Source organism: Myodes glareolus, chromosome 18 (genome assembly GCF_982192425.1).
Source record: "Myodes glareolus chromosome 18, mMyoGla1.1, whole genome shotgun sequence".
Lineage (NCBI taxonomy): Eukaryota > Metazoa > Chordata > Mammalia > Rodentia > Cricetidae > Myodes > Myodes glareolus.
This window is the reverse complement of record NC_142043.1, coordinates 63,670,364-63,687,352: the sequence shown is the minus strand read 5'-3', so window position 1 is coordinate 63,687,352 and position 16,989 is coordinate 63,670,364. Positions and strand designations below refer to the sequence as shown.

Genomic DNA, 16,989 nt, shown 5'->3' with positions numbered 1-16,989 from the left:
TTTTCTTCCTGCTGGCCACCCTGGGGACAACAAGGGATTGTCCTATTCCAGAAGTTTATGAGTTCTAAAATAAGAGTTCTTCTGGAAACAAAAATCATTTATTCAAATTTTTGAAATATTTTATAAGTAATAAGGAGATGGCTCAGTAGGTAAAGCACTTGCCACATAAACCAAATAACCTGAGTTCAGATCCCCAGAACCTACATCAAAGCTAGACACAGTAGTGGCTATAATTGTAATACACCCTATGGGGAAAGGAGAGGTGGAGGCAGAATTACCTGATGCTCACAGGCCAGCTGCCCTGGTGTCCACTGCAGTGAACACCAGGGGACCCTGCCTCAAACAGGGCGGAAAGCAAGGACCAACAACCAAGGTTGTCCCCCTGCCTCCATGTGTACTAATTATGGCGTACGTGCACCCACACTCACACATACAAAACAGTTTTGTCACTGAAGATCTTGAGGGATAACTGAATGTTCTGTTAATTGCAGTCTTTACAGGAAAAAGGTTCGTAATTCAAAGTGCAAGATGATGTGTCCCCTCCCACACACACAAGAAATACACATTTGAGATTCTTCACGTTGACTGCTTGCTTCATATTGGCCGTTGAGGCTGGGGGTCTTATTTTCTTGGAAAGGTGACACTCTACACCCGGGGCAGAGATGTTATGTAAATGTTTTGTGGGATGGAGGGATAGGGGGGTGGATAATGGATGGCTGGGTAGGTGGGTGAATGGGTGGCAGATGGCTGGATAGATAGTGGATGGGTGGGTGAATGAAAAGATGGATGGATGGATGGATGGATGGATGGATGGATGGATGGATGGATGGATGGACTGTGCAGATGGATGAGTGAGGGAGTGGGTGGCAGATGGTTGGATGAGGGATGGAAGGAAGGGTGGGTGAGTGGGTGGCAGATGGTTGGATGGTGAGTGGATGATGGATGGAAGGATGGGTGAACATATACACAAATAGAATACTGTAGATTCATGGAAAGCTAGATGGACAGAAGGAGAAATGAAAGAATGGGTTATATGGATTATAGTTTTAGATGCTATGGTTTTTATGCTACTAAAACTGGTTTTCCTAAACCATTATTTAGTTAACTGCCTTAGTCTAGTTTCAGCCGCGATAATAAAATACCACAGGCTGGGTAGTTTTAAAAGGGACGAGGTTCATGATCACTCATAGTTCTTGAGGCTGAGAAGTCTAAGAGTTTGGCATCCACATCTGCTCTGTTTCTGGTGAGGGATGTGGGCAGAAGGTTAAGGAGCAAGAGCAAGAGCAAGAATTCACTCCCTGTGGATTTAACCCAGTGCTGGATGCGTTGGGGGAGAATATGAATTTTTTCATGAGGGTGGAACCCAAACACTTCTTAAGGGCCCGCTTCTTACCACAGTCAGTCTAGGGACCAGATTTCAACCTGTGTTTAGGAGGGCATCAGCCATGTTGGCAAACCATAGCACTACTAGGGTTTAAAGCCTTTGGATTCTCACTTATAGACTTGATAGTGGGGATGTTACCAAGTATGTTCTGACCTAGATAATCTATATGCAGTCACATATAGATAAGACAACGGGAAAATTGTCTTGGGATCTGCTGCTGATATCTGCCAGCAAGCTCTGAGCAGGGCTAATACAGACCTAGGTGACTAAGTCTAGGAGACTTAAAATCTGCTTGGTTTTACAAGTCAGCATGACGACCCATCTGTTACCCTGTCAGGCTGTGATCTGTAGCCTGTAGACATGGCACAGGGACAGACAGAGCACGCATGTGGGCAATGGTCACACAGAAGCTCAGAGCACAGTGTGAGGAACACTCACTGAGGTTCTGGCATATGGTGACACCATGTCCTCTTACCATCCAGGGCATGATCACATTGATCTTGGCCACCGACATGGCAAGGCACGCTGAAATTATGGATTCTTTCAAAGAAAAAATGGAGAATTTTGACTACAGCAATGAGGAACATCTGACGCTGGTAGGTTGTGTCTTTTGTGTCTTTGGAAAACTGAGCCATAGCTCAGTTGGAAAAACCAGGAACCCAGATATCTCCCCTGCCCATGGACTGCTGGAGTGATTGGATTTCAGTATCCCAACTCCTCCTGAGCCAGCAGTAGACAAAGCTGCCCTGAAGAGTACTCCATGGATCAGGGACAACCCCCTCCCTTAAGGTGAGGAAGTGGCCTAAGTATACATGGTGTCTGTCCCTTCTAAAAATCAAAATGCAAACCCAGCATGCTGGTCCATCCCTGTACTCACAACACTGGGGAGGCTGAGGCAAGAGAATTGCAGCCACTTCAGACCCACCTGGGCTACCTATAATGAATTCTGAGCTAGCCTGTGCTATAGTGTAAGACCCTATCTCAAAAAAAAAAAATTAACTTGGGGCTGGAGAGATGGCTCAGTAGTTAAGAGCACTGACTGCTCTTCCAGAGGTCCTGAGTTCAATTCCCAGCAACCATATGGTGGCTCACAACCACCGGTAATAAGATCTAGTGCCAACTTCTGTCTGCAGGGACAAATTTTGCAGGCAGACCATTGTATACATAACAAATAAATAAATCTTAAAAAATTAATTAATTAATTAACTTCAAAATGAGCAAAATGCATTAACAAAATAATTAGCAATTAGCATCCCAGCATTCAGAGATTAAGTTAATTGCTCTATGCCTCACTTTGGAGACATGGACTATAGCCTCTCTCTCTCTCTCTCTCTCTCTCTCTCTCTCTCTTTTTTTTTTTTTTCGATTTTCGAGACAGGGTTTCTCTGTGTAGCTTTGCTGCCTGTCCTGGAACTAGCTCTTGTAGACCAGGCTGTCCTTGAACTCACTCCTCTGCCTCCCAAGTGCTGGGATTAAAGGTGATTCAGTGAGTGCCTAAAGCCGTGGGAGGCCAAGCCTTGTGTATGCTGTGGTTTTTCCTCTTCACACATCTCTGCAATAAAGTTTAAGTTACAAATTGGCTGCAGAAGAACCCAACACCACAATAAGGCAGAATAACAAGAGGACACCATGGCAGATAATGGGCAATGTATCCAAAACGAACCAAAGTCAGAAAGAAGGGTCCCATCCTGAGTAGGATGAGGATGGCGTGAGATCTTTCTGTGGTCCTCAGAATACCGTGGAGATGGGGGTAAAACTGGCAGGCTGTTTATTTCTGGAACTTACTACTTAATATTTTTGGGGGTAGCTAAAAGCATAATAAGCTAAATCAGGGACACAAAGGGGCTACTGCAAAGTCACATGTATGGCCGCATGGGATCCATGGCAGGATCTGCTAAGGGTCGGGGAAAGAAAAAAGAATGAAAGACGATCGGAAACGGCTGAGGGAAGTAAATAAAGCTGTGTGCCTTGTTTCTGTCTGTACATGAAGAAAGCTAGCTTCCGGGCTTCATGACAGGCTGGAGTTCAGAGGGTCTGCCCCGAGTAAAGGCGGGTAGATAAGGCGACAAACCAGACCAAAGGCAGACCTGCCTACCTTGGTCTCTGCCTACCCGCATCTGCCTACCCGCCCACTGCCCACTGATTGGGAGGTGCAAGAGGAACTACTGCCCAGGGCTTCCCTGGGACAGAATCAGGCAGGACCCCCAAAGACTGGGGGAGGGACTGAGAAAGGACTGGGAGAAAGAGTCCATAATCTAAGCCTCTGTGGGGGCGGGGGAAGGGGGGAGTTCCTAGGCCAAGGAAATGGAAGCACCCAGAACACAGTCCAGAGACATATCAACATGCCTGACCCAGCCACTGTCGAGGCTACAATGCCTTGTCTGGGGCAGTTCCCCCATGAGGCCAACCAGACCAAGACTGTAACTACCTCTGAGCTGGAGCCAGTTCCAATACAGAGCAGCAAAGAAGGATTGCTGCCCAGGAACCAGAAATGAGGCTTCCCAGCAAATATCCACAGGTCCTTCAAGGCCCATCCAGAGTGGAAGGGCTGATCCACCCCGCTATGCAGACCTAAGGCCTGTGCATAGCCCGGTTGTGTTCCCTCTCCTATGTGGAAAAGTCAACTAAACGGGCAGAACATGGCTCAAGGTTGTGTGCCTCCGATGGCCGGTCCTGCCTGCTCACCCTCAGACCCTGGACGGTTGCCCCACTTTTATCCAGAAATGTATCGAATGATGTTTGTGCCTGGCACAAGGCCAGAGCACCAGCCCCCACAGCAGGTAGACAGGATGGTCTAGCTAACTCAGGAGAAACATTGGGGCAGAATCCTCTGATTGTCCTGACCCAGCCCTGCTGGACTCCAGGGGAGGGGCTAGCCTCCCACCTGGAAGGAAGTCCACTGTCCTGGGAGATGACACCCAAGAGAACACACGAGGGACACCTGCTATGGGGCGGCATGAAAGCTGGTGGGAGTGGACCTGTGCAGGACCTTCCAGCGACACACTTGGTTCCATCACAGGAGGGATGTCTGCAGGACAAGAAGGCCCTGGCACAGAGAGCAGGCTGACACAGGAAAGACCTGCACTTGGAAACAGGCCCTTTTGCACAATTTTACACAATCTTTCAGTTCCATAGTCAGGGTTCTGCTGAAGGACACACCCCTAAGTAAGCAATCCTGGGCTGACCTCTCCCATCTTCACTGTCCTGGGACATGGGTGGGGTTGCAAGACCTTTGCCACCATGCTCTTTGCCCCCATTTCACCACCACTTGGGGGTCCCCCTCGGGCTCTCTTTTCAATACCCTTTTTAAACCATTGCCTCTTAACGATGTCCTTTCTATATATTTTTCTTATATTTCACACAGTCACAGTTTTTTTTTACTTGTCAAGGCGATAGACTTCATATATGATCAGCAAATACTGTATACCCCTCAGCCGTGTCCCCAGCCTTGATTTTTCTTGGCAGTTGGAGACAAGAGTCTCATTACGTTGTCCAGCAGGACCTTGAACTCAGTGTAGCCTAGGCAGTCCTTGAATTTGCATCTCCTTGTCTTAGCCTTACCATGACTTTGTTTTGAGAACCAGGCTTGGTGACACATACCTATAATCCTAGCAGCTGGGAGGCAGGAAGAGCAGAAGTTCAAGGCCAGCCTGGGGTTCTAAAGACAGCCTGAGCCGCAGAGTGAGCATGGGAGAGCCTGAGTGCACACTCGGTTTTTAACCTGGCAGTTCACACCCTAAAAGCTTGAGTATTGGATGCTCTGTGGGTGTGATGGCTCCCCACCCTTCCTCAGGGAAGCTGAGAAATCCCGACTGCCAGGATCCCAGTGCAGAGTACTGCAGGTACCCTTCCAGGGCCAGCACCCCTCCCCACCCCCATCCCGCCCTGTTTCTCCACCTGTGATGGCGAATCCAGTCAGCCCACAGCGGTAGTGGTTGTGCTGTGTCTGCCGTGGCCCTCAATGTCGCGTCTCTTTCAGCTGAAGATGATTCTCATAAAATGCTGTGATATCTCCAACGAAGTCCGTCCCATGGAGGTGGCAGAACCATGGGTGGATTGTTTACTGGAAGAATATTTCATGCAGGTAAGAGATACCGAGCCATCAAATCATGAGCACTCCTTCCAGCTCCGTGGGCGGGGCTGCATTGGAAAGAGCAGACCAGGGTGATTGACATCCATGCACACCCCAGCAGCCTCCACATTACTGTCTGTGTAGACATACAGCAGAAACGACATAGGCTGTGTTATAGATGTGAGACAATGACCACCAAGGGAGAAAAACACTGTGGTGAAACTGCCACCCATTGCCACTCACAGAGCCACTGTTAGAGGCAGACTCAAGAATAGCCATGAATCAAGAAGCAAGACCTGAGGGGAGGGGGACTCTGTTGAGGGGCGAGGGCAAGCAAGATGGTTCGTAGGATAGCTACCTGGAGACGCGGGCATAAAATAATGCAGACAGTAGCTGTCAAGTTGAGCCTTGTAAACTGCCCTGTCACGTCCTTGAGACACTGAGCCTGTCTCTAGACTTGGTCCCTATGATGCCAGTGTGCTCACCTCGCCTTGGCTCGTGTGTAGCCGTTCACCGCAGGCCCTGTGTCCTCACCATTGTACTGCTTTTCTGTGTGACCATGAGGATCCCAGCTGGGCAGCATGTCCTGTTCTTCCTCTAAGAACAGGGCTGCTCTGTGTACCCGAATCCGCGGGCCTTTGTGCCTTTAATGCCATTGTCACTGTGTTCCCTGCAGAGCGACCGTGAGAAGTCAGAAGGCCTTCCTGTGGCCCCATTCATGGACAGGGACAAAGTGACCAAAGCAACAGCCCAAATTGGGTTCATCAAGTTTGTCCTGATCCCAATGTTTGAAACAGTGACCAAGGTGAGAGATTGTGCGGGCGGTACAGCAGCAGTGAACACACGTGTGCACACATGCATGCATGTACATTTCGGGGATATGCATTGTGTATACACATGCATACACATGCACACACATGAATCCTCTACAGCTTCATCTGCTGTCATGGTGATGGTTGCCTGGCAGCCATTCCTTCTGCTGTGTCCAGTGCCACCCCCTCTGGTGCTCTTCAAAGAGCCCCATGTGTGATTGCCAGGCCCTCTGTGCCCACTTTGTCCCTGCCTATCTCTGCCAGCGTTAAGACCCAGCCAGTTGTACCAGCTGTTGGCTCTCCTGTCCTTCTAGGCTTCTTAAAGGAGCACCTGGGGGGCTGGAGAGATGGCTCAGTGGTTAAGAGTACTGACTGCTCTTCCAGAGGACCCGGGTTCAATTCCCAGCACCCACATGGCAGCTCACAACTGTCTGAAGATCCAGTTGCAGGGAGTCTGACACCTTCACACCAATGCATATAAAATAAAGTTAAATAAACCATAAAAAAAATTTAAAAAAAAAAGGAGCACCTGGAATTGGCACCCATGGGCTGGGGAACCCTCAAAGCCTAGTCTTCTTCTAACTCTGTGCCTCTACCTCCCACGCCCCAGAGCTGCCTAAGGCCACCACTTCCATCCCCAAGTCCCAAACACACACTCCTCTCTAGCCAACCCATTTGCTCCACCCCACCTCCTGGCCATCGTTCTCTGGGTAGCTCACAGCCACCTGTATCCTTTTCATTCTGTGACCACCACCAGGGATTTCATCAGATCTGTCCCCTGCCTAAGACCTTCTGAGGCCATCCCTACCCTTGTCTTACTGGAAGGATGGGGACAGGAGAAGTTAGTAGGCTTTCTGGGGTCCTCTGAGGAGTGACAAGAGTGGAAGTCTGTGCCAGAGACAGAAATGGGGGATGGGTGGGGCTGCGCCAGGGTCTCTAGGACTTGAAACTGGCCGGGAGATTTACACTCCATTTCCTCGGGTTTCTCTGAAGGCCTTGATATGAGGCCACTGGGAAGTGAGATCCCTGGGACTCACAGGTACCCCAAGGGCCTGACAATTCCCCTCCAGTGTTCTTTGCCATCTAATAATGGTGGACTGACCCCGGACTCTTTGCTCCCCAGCTCTTTCCCATTGTTGAGGAGACCATGCTACGGCCACTCTGGGAGTCTCGAGAACACTATGAGGAGCTGAAGCAGCTGGATGACGCCATGAAGGAGGTAAACAAAGGCAGTGCAGAGGACACAGGCAGGCGAGTCAGGGACTGGCGGCCAGGCAGGACAAAGGGTGGGCACAAGAGCCAAGCTCATTGAGACAAGGGGTCCAGATGCTGTGCTCTCGAATGGTAGAATCTCTTCCCAGGGACTGTGGTGGGCTGTGCTTTCCCCGGAGTCTGCTGACAGATGAGAACCAGCATGCAGCTGTGTGAGCCTGGAGATACACCGTGCATCACCACCTCTGCCGTGTGTCTGAGCACCTCCCTGGCCCCTGTCCTCCTCCAGGCCAGGGTGCCTGTTCAGTGAGGGCTGCCCTGAAAAAGACATGAGACCAAAGCGAGGACCGAAGTCCCTGCTTTGAGACACAGAGCACACGGGGCAACTTGTCTACTCTTGTGGTCCAGGAGGTGGAGAGGTTTTAGGGCGCTGGGGATGCTGGATCTCAGGAGAGGGTAGGAGCCTCTGCAGTCTTGATCCCCATGAGCAGTTCTGCTTTGCTGGAGCCCCTGTGTGAAGATCTGTTTTTTCAGAGATGCTGGTACTAAGGACTCAATCTTTGTCACCTGCCTGACGTGACTGTCGGGTACAGTCTTTCTCTGCCCACAGCACCCCCTGCTCCTACCAAGACACCCATGTACCCAGAAAAGTTTCCTCATTCCTTATACCTTACAGACATCTCCTTGGCCACTGTGCCTTCACCACCCAACCTCCGATGCCCCTCGTGCCCTCATTTCCGACTCTGTACCCATCCATCCAAGCTCCCCAGTAACAGAGGGCTCTGTATCCATCTTTTCTGCCTTTATGCCCAGGTGTGGTCTGGTATTGGTCACATCTCCCTCAGCCACATCTGCCATGCACACCCCCCAGTGTACAGTGCCAGGCATATCACAGACACATGGTGAAAACATATAGGTTGACTGAAAGCACAGACCAGCAGTCCTGATCCCCCTGCCGGGAAGCCTCAAGGGGTCGGCTCTGTAAATCTAAAGGCTAAGAGGAAAACTGTGCACACCAAAGGTTGTTTGTTCCCCGTCCAGACTCTGCTTGGAAGGCTGCAGGAACCTCTGCCACCATGGCCATCCCATCAGCCAATGCTCGTGGGAACCTGAGTCTGGAATCATATGTTTCACTGCCCAGTGGGAATGCCAGGCTCTCCAAGATGCCATCCTGGCCCTGGAGAAGGAGGCATGAGAAAGAAGTGACCGCACTGAGCCTGAAACAGGAACTCGGCCCCCAGGCCTGGGGCTGTGGGCTGTGGCCAGCTTGACCCAGACATTCCTGGCCAGGATGCTGTCGTGGGTTGTGAACAGGTCACAAGCACCCAGGCTGTCTCTGGAAAATCTGAAAAGCATATGTGTGTGGGGGCAGCCATCTGAGTGTCTTCAGGCAGTGGACACCTCCTGAGACAAGAGGCTGCCTGCACTGGCCCTCTGCCTCCAGGTCTGACTCTGGCCCTTGCTTCCTTAGTTACAGAAGAAGACAGAAAGCTTGACAACTGGGGGCACAGAAAACACCACAGAGAAGAACAGAGATAAGAAAAACAGTGGAGGACAATCACCTCCAAACTGACGTCTCAATGTGTACGGTAAGTGGACGGGCTCTGAAGTGTTATACGTGGGGAGGGCAAAGTGCACATGAGTGTGAGCGTGTGTGTGTGTGTGAGAGAGAGAGTGTGTGTGTGTGAGAGAGAGGGAGAGAGAGAGAGAGAGTGTGTGTGTGTGAGAGAGAGAGAGTGTGTGTGTGAGAGAGAGAGAGAGAGAAAGAGAGCGTGTGAGAGAGAGAGAGTGTGTGTGGAGAGAGACAGAATGTATGTGTGTGTGTGTGTGTGAGAGAGAGAGAGAGAGAGAGCGTGTGTGTGTGTGAGAGAGAGAGAGAGAGCGTGTGTGTGTGTGAGAGAGAGAGAGAGATAATGTGTGTGTGTGTGTGTGAGAGAGAGAGAGAGACAGAGACAGAGACAGAGACAGAGAATGTATGTGTGTTTGATCTCCCGCCCTCTTCTTATAAAGCACCAGAAAGTCAGTCACGGGATGTCCACCCTGATGCCTTTGTCTATCCTCTGATTGCCTCCCACAGCCTCTCCCCAAACAGTACAGTCGGGTGTTTTCACCTTTCACCTCACAGTGGGGATTGCACATCAGTGCCCGAACCCCCAGACGCTTACAAACCCTCATTTGCTGTTGCATTTACAGGAGAGCGGCGTCAAACCAGGCACGCAGCCTGCTTTCCAGTACGTGCAGCTGTAATCCTGCATATCCTAATTAGAATCTGGGCTCTGATTTGGAAAGGTTCACACTTGGGTTATAGAAAGGATTAATTATTAGAATGTGTGCCACTCATGAGATGAGATATTCTGTGAAGTGCATCTGGAGTGCTAGAAGCTTTTAAAAAGCATTTGCCCCTTACCCTACCCCCCCTCCATCACCACAAGCATGTCTTCTGACGCCCGCACAGCCACTCAGCCAGCACAGCTACAGCACAGGCTTGGGTGCAGGCTAACCTCCAACTAAGCACGTGGCTGTTGAGTGGCTGTCATGTGAGCTGAGGGTTTATGCATGGAGCTGAAGAGGCTGAGTTTGAGGGGAAACAAAAGATGTCATCCCAAGACATGCCTTCACTAAACCTTTGCAAGTGACGGCCATGCGTCCCCACCTCTGTGAACCCCAGGCCTCTCGTATGTAAGCGCAAGGCCACAGTGTCATTGCTTGGATTTGAGCAGTTGTGTGAACTGCTGTTCCATACTGAGGCATCCAGTGAACCTTGAAGCCAGGTCATGTTCTTGAGAAGAAAATGGCACTGATATTGTCTAATTTGGGCTACATGTGTTATGTGGCTGACAACCTCATTCTCTCTCTCTCTCCTTTTTTTTTTATTTACTCTATTTGTGTGTATATGTGTTTTCCTGCATGAGTATGTGGATCACATGTGTGCTGGAGTCCGTGGAAGCCAGAAGAGGATGTCAGATGCTCTGGAACTGGAGTTACAGATGGTTGTGAGCCTCTATGTGGGTACCGGAGACCGAACTCGTGTCCTCTGTAAGAGCAGCCAGTGTTCCTAAGAGCAGCTAGTGAGCCCTCTCTACAGCCTCAACCTCATTCTTCTATCTATCTATCTATCTATCTATTTATTTATTTTTGGTTTTTCAAGACAGGATTTCTCTGTAGCTTTGGAGCCTGTCCTGGAATTAGCTCTTGTAGACCAGGCTGGCCTCAAACTCACAGAGATCCGCCTGTCTCTGCCTCCCGAGTGCTGGGATTAAAGGCGTGCGCCACCACCACCTGGCCTCATTCTTTTATATTTATTAAATTTTCATATTAGTATACAAAGCAGTGGTTTTCATCCTAGTGTCTTCACGCATATCTGTTACTATCGCTTCTCATCCATTCCTGCCCTTCCCTGCATCCACTTGTCCTTTCAGGCTTGGTCCCTTTCATTCCCCAGTTAGTACCGCCTTTGTGTGTGTGTGTGTGTGTGTGTGTGTGTGTGTGTGTGTGACTGTGAGTATGTGTGTGTGTGACTGTGTGTGACTGTGTGAGAGTGTGTGTGTAACTGTGTAAGTGAGTATGTGAGAGTGTATGTATGTGCGTGAGTGTGTGTGTTTACCTACTTGTGTGTCTATGCAACACTGGTATATCTGGTGCCTGTGGTGGTCAGAAGAGGGCATCAGATCATTTGGAACTAGACTTATAAACAGCTGTGAACCACCATGTTGGATACTGGAAATTGAACCTCTGGAAGAGCAGCTGGTGCTCTTAACCATTGAATTACCTCTCCAGCCCTACTTCTGCTTTAACATAAAAAAGTTTTGTTTTAAATTTTTAATTATATATATATGTGGGGGGGAGTATGTACATATATGTGGGTATGTGCACTTGAGTGCAGGTGCCGTAGAGAACAGAAGAGGGCGCTGGATACACTGGAGCTGGAGTTACAGGCGGTTGTGGATCCTGGGATTCGAACTTGGATCCTCTGCGAGAGCAGTGCTGGCTCCACCACTCCCCAGCCCAGGTCTTTCTGCTTTCTGGTCCCATGCATCCTGTTACCATCTCAACTTCCCACTGGGATCTGTGACTGTGCCATCTCCAGTGCTCACGGAGACAACATGCCATCTTCCTCTTTTTCCAGCAGACTGGACTAGTTAAAGCAACCAAACCATGGCCTCTGAGTGGACAAGGATGGGGAACCTCACAGGATCCTCCACGCAAGGACGATCACACCCGGACGACCCCAGATGACCTGCGACAGACCACATTTTCTAAGAACCGTTTTGTTCACTGATATAAAAACAGGAATTCATGATGCTGTACAGAATTTTTATTTTTAAACTGTCTTTTAAATAATATATTCTTATACAGAAATGGGTCTGTACTTTTTCTTTGGGTTTTGCATTCGGGCCTCCAAGGACTCTGGTTTTCCCTGGGATGTATCTTCAAATGGTTGAGCAGTAATGTGACCCCAGGGTTCATGTAAATTCCACATTAAACATGAGAATGGTGCCCGAGTGCAGGAGCGTGCATGTGTCCTGTGTTTATGAACAGAGCGGGGTGGGGGAACACTTGGGGACATGCGCGTGGCAAAGGGAAGTCATCAGTGGTGTGTACAGGAGCTGGGAATGAGGCAGGCTAGGGGACCAGGCATTCAGTGGGAGGCAGATGCCCTCCTGACCACTGGGACAGGGAACTGGGATTTTCCATTCAAATTGTCAGTGTGTTTAAGGAACTCTGTCCCCAAAGAAGAGATGCCCTGTCCTTCATTTTTGGAGGACAGGCAATGTGTATATCCCAGGTGTCATGGTAACGGCCCCCACAACACCCTTCATATCCTCTCATGCGCCTGGGCTCTGAAATCTTGACTTACTGTCAGGGTTTTAATTCTTTTTTTGGTTTGATTTGGTTTTCTGAGACAGACTTTCTTCTTTGTATAGCCCTGGCTGTCCTGGAACTCGCTCTGAAGACCAGGCTGGCCTCCGAATTCTCAATTTACAAGAAACACAGAGAAGCTGCTGGCCATCTCCCTAGGGCTACTCCCCTGAAGGGACGGAGTAGGTGCTCCACTGTTGGGTCTCTCTCTCTCTCTCTCTCTCTCTCTCTCTCTCTCTCTCTCTCTCTCTCTGTGTGTGTGTGTGTGTGTGTGTGTGTGTGTGTGTGTGTGTGTGTGTGTCTTCCTCACCTCAAACTTTTCTATGTAGCCCAGACTGGCCTTTGAATTTACAGCCCCCTGTAGTAGGAGGCCACTTGATCGTTTCCCAACTGCCCAGACTCCCTAAATAATCACATAGAAACTGTATTAATTAAATCACTGCTTAGCTCATTAGCTCTAGCTTCTTATTGGCTAACCTTTACATCTTAATTTAACCCATCTCCATTAATGTGTGTATCACCACAAGGCTGTGGCTTACCTGGTAAAGTTCCGGCATCTGTCTCCAGTGAGGCTACATGGCTTCTCAAACTCTACCTTCTTTCTCCCAGCATTCAGTTTAGTTCCCCCCCTCCCCGCTCTACCCAATCACAGGCCCAAGACAGTGTCTTTATTAACCAGTGGTATTCACAGCGTACAGAGGGGACTACCATGCCAGCCCCCACCCCACCTCTCAGGCTCACCACCACACCAACTACTTCTGTCCCATTTTGACCTCCTCAGCACGGTGTTCACTTCTACACCTCTTTCTGGTTTTGTCACCTTAACATACTGTCAGAATACAGCCAAACCTCAGAGGCGCCCTGTTGGTGTTGTGCCTCTGCCCTCTGTCGCCCTACAGGACAGGATGGTCACCTGCCACACTGGCTGAAAAAAGACCCTCCAATGATGATTTCCATCTGACCTTCCCATCTCAATATCAAGGGCTCCCCCCACCCCTTACAACCCACTGGGATCCTGCATTCTGAGCCCTGAGATTTCTGCACTAGAAGACCCCTGAGCCCTCATTTCCGGTCAGCCTCAGTGACTCCTGGTGTCAGCAGCTGGAGATGGATGGAGTAGGGGAAGGGACCCACATCTGAGTAAGTGGCCAGCTGGGAAGTGGACTGGCCAAGACTCTGCTGTGGTGGGGAGAAGGCAGAAGGCTGGTGGACTCAGACATCAGCCTGGGCACAGGACCACCTGTACGTGGAGGGACATTAGGACTTAGGAGTCCCCTGAGACCTCAGAGCCACTCGCCTAGCCTGAGGAGCAGAGACTGGAGACTTAGTTGTAGTCACCTGGGGGGGGCCTTCTAGTGACTTCTAACCTGCCAGCGGTACCTGAGAGGTTTACTTCTCAGCACTCACGCTCTCAGGCCACAGCTAACAAACAGTACTGAGTGTTCTCCCAGCAGCACCAGGCTCTTAGATGACAACGGAGCTCTCTCTGACTTGCCCTGTCACCGCTCAGAGAAATTAACATCCAGTTTGTTGGGTGCAGCCCTCTGGCTACCCTTCCCGCAGTCTTTGGTCATGCCCTCTGGCTTCCCATCATGCCTTATGAAGGAGACCGACCCTTATCCCTTAATTTGCATATTGTGGCTAGCCCATAAATGCCTTTTGTTTTGTTTGTTTTTGTTTTTTGAGACAGGTTTTCTCTGTGTTGCCCTGGCTACCCTGAAAGACCAGACTGGCCTCTGCCTCCCAAGTGCAGTGATTAAAGGCATGCTCCACCTGGAGGGGTGTGTGTTGGGGGCGGGGGTCAGTGCCTTTTCAAATTTTTATTTGTTATCTGGAAAGCTTTTTATTTGCTAACTGTCCGTATAGCTTTCCCATTCTGTGAAAGCAAACCTTTGCTCATTTTCCTCTTGGGACCCTCTTTATCGGTCACAGATGTTCTTTTTATTTTCTGAGCTCTGAACCCTGTGGTTATTATATATTTTCATAATCGGTGGTCTGGGATACTGTGGTGCCCTGAACACGGCACTTAGAGGCCATGGGTGTGGAGCCCAAAGACTGAGGCTAGTGCCCTGGCAGAAGGGACCCAGAGATCTGCTCATTCTTCCCTAAAGAACTTGCTGGCCCAGACCATGCAGATCTCTGGCTTCCTGACTGGGAGCTGGGAGGAGCCCTGTCTGTTGTGTGCTGTCCCCACATGTTGTGTAGGGGCGGTGAGCGCTAGCTAAGGGGTACAGGATTGCTTCCTTCACCTTCCCACCTCTGCTCCTCTCACTCCCTGCGGCTGCAGCCCCCTTCCCCACCCTGAAAATGCTCTCCCACAATTCCAGACTCAATTTCATCCTTCAAGGCTCCAGATGACAATTCCACCTAAGCTTTTCTGGCTGGCTCCAAACAACCGCTCCCCTGGGCTGCTTCTGCCTCCATCTCTTCTTTCCTCCCTCTCTCTGTCTCTCTCCCAGGTCTCATCCTCTGCATTCTGGAACTGGAACTCAGTGCCACGTGGATAACCCGGGACACCCCCATCATAAGGTCCTAGCCTGGATCTCCTCACACCATCTCCTGGGCTGGGTAAACTGAATGAGTGTATCGGAGGGCAGTGGTCATCACCACCAGGGGGTGTTCTGTTCGAAATCTGCTAAATACTTGTTGTCCAACCCTTCCTGACCATTCTTGGAAACTTTGACCCAGCCCCATCCCACCTCACTGGTCCCCTCTCCCCTTCCAGGTTTTATAGTTCTTCCTTACACTCTAAGGTGACCAGCCACCCCTTATCCCAGGGCTGAGGTCAGAGATTTTTACTGCCCATGCTGTCAATCACAGCCCTCCTGAAGGCCTCATACTACCAACATCACCGATTGGTCCACTCACCGTTGCTGCTGCTCCCCTAGAAGTGGACCCACCCATGAACGCTGTGTGTGGGCAGCTGAAGCTGCACCCTGGGACTTCCTTAGACATACTAGGTCTCATTGCCATGCCTTAAAGATATGCCAAGTTAGCCAGGTCACTGGGCAAGGGTCCTAACTGGGCTCCTTCCTCCAGTCTTTGAAGCTGCTTTGTGACCACGTCTCAGAGTCAGCCAGGAACTCCAGGCCCAGACCCCACAGCTGACTGCAGAGGCCAGCTGCCCCACACAATCTCTCCTGGACACACAAGATGTGGGGCCCCCATCACAGTGTGACATCTTGATTGTGGGTGATCTAAATTGCTCATGAAAGCAGGTGCACTGCAAAAACAACTTCCCAGGAAACTGAGAAGCACTTGGGAGGCAGAAGCAGGTGGATCTCTGTGTTTGAGGCCACTCAACAGAGTGAGTTCCAGGACAGCCAGGGCTATGCAGAGAAATCATGTCCTGAGATAGATGGATAGATAGATAGATAGATAGATAGATAGATAGATAGATAGATAGATAGATAGACAGACAGACAGACAGACAGACAGACAGGCAAACACTACTTCAGGGCTGATTTTAATGGGTAAGACTTTCTAGGTGCTCAATAAACATCAGCTGAATGAATGAATGAATGAGATTGGTCACCCACACAATCACATAAGAAGCAAAAATCCCAATGCAAATCTTGAGGGGAAGAAGGGACTGTTCCTATAGGTAGGTATCAAACATACACATGGGTGCACATGTATGGACCATGCTCCTGGGCGTGCATGCACACATCAGCCCGCCGGCCTTGCTCCCAGCTGATAAGGAAGCTAAGAGAGGAATGATGTCCAGCATTCAGCCATTTTATAGACCTGGCAGCCAACAAAGTGAAAATAAAGGTGGTTTGGGCTTCCTTCAGGAACAAGGGGATGGGTTCTGCGGGGGAGGGGGAGGCAGTAGAGACAAACAGCGAGGCGAGGCTGAACGAAAGCTTTGTGCAATAGCTGATGAAGATTTGTGGTAATGAGAATTCAAGGCTTTCTGTTTGGGTTTCTCTCTCTCTCTCTCTCTCTCTCTCCCTCCCTCCCTCTCTCTCTCTCTCTTTAAAATGATTTAACAACAAAATCCGGAATGCACCAGGTGTGCCAGTGAGCAGGCAGAAGGGGGATGTGCTGAGCAGCAGCTGACGGCTGACTAGCCTGTGGATGGAGCTGGCTGCAGCCCCAGGTTAGTGTGCGGGGACCCCTGTCACCAGTGGATGTCCAGCCCTGCAGCGCTAAGGAGGAATGACGCACTAGAGACAGACAGACAGACAGCTCCATCTGATGAAGCTGCTGCTTGCAGGGGAGACAGAGTTCTGAGCAGAGTGTGCCAGCTGAGGAGAAGCCAGGCAGGATGTTATGTGTACCACCCACCTACTGCCTGCAGACAGGTTACTGTCCGCACCAGCAGGCTTCCAGGGCGAGAGCGTCCTTGGCTCCGCTCTGACTCCCACTGCACCGCTCAGACCTGTGAGCTGGGCAAACTCTGCCTCAGGGCTCTGCCCCAGGGCAGAGGGTGACTAAGATGCCACCTGCTCTACAAAGCCTGATAGGGCTGGGCTTGACCCTTCTCCCACGGTGTGGGGCACTCATCTCTCTCTGTGTCCTACCCTGTGGGGACAGATGACCACATGCAATGGGGACTCAAGTCAGCAGAAAAGAACTCTCTCTATTCAGAGGCTTCTGAAGTTCAGGACCGGGGTCCGCCGTCTACAGGGCCTGCTCCCTGGGGA

At 50.3% G+C, this 16,989-nt stretch overlaps 1 protein-coding gene across 7 annotated transcripts in view; it reads left to right on the top strand.

The window, feature by feature from the left end:
- The window catches only part of Pde9a (phosphodiesterase 9A), a 92,240-nt gene extending 80,258 nt beyond the window's left edge, over window positions 1–11,982 (top strand). For 5 of the 7 annotated variants that reach the window (XM_087898346.1, XM_085679839.2, XM_085679844.2 and 2 more), the window contains 6 exons: window positions 1,867–1,980; window positions 5,364–5,468; window positions 6,133–6,261; window positions 7,392–7,487; window positions 8,952–9,069; window positions 11,610–11,982. In XM_087898346.1, the coding sequence (XP_087754472.1) occupies window positions 1,867–1,980; window positions 5,364–5,468; window positions 6,133–6,261; window positions 7,392–7,487; window positions 8,952–9,053 (546 nt within the window). In that variant the 3' untranslated portion in view covers window positions 9,054–9,069; window positions 11,610–11,982. The other 2 variants (XM_085679840.2, XM_085679841.2) reach the window with 2 other exon arrangements.
- Window positions 11,983–16,989: the final 5,007 nt, after the last annotated feature.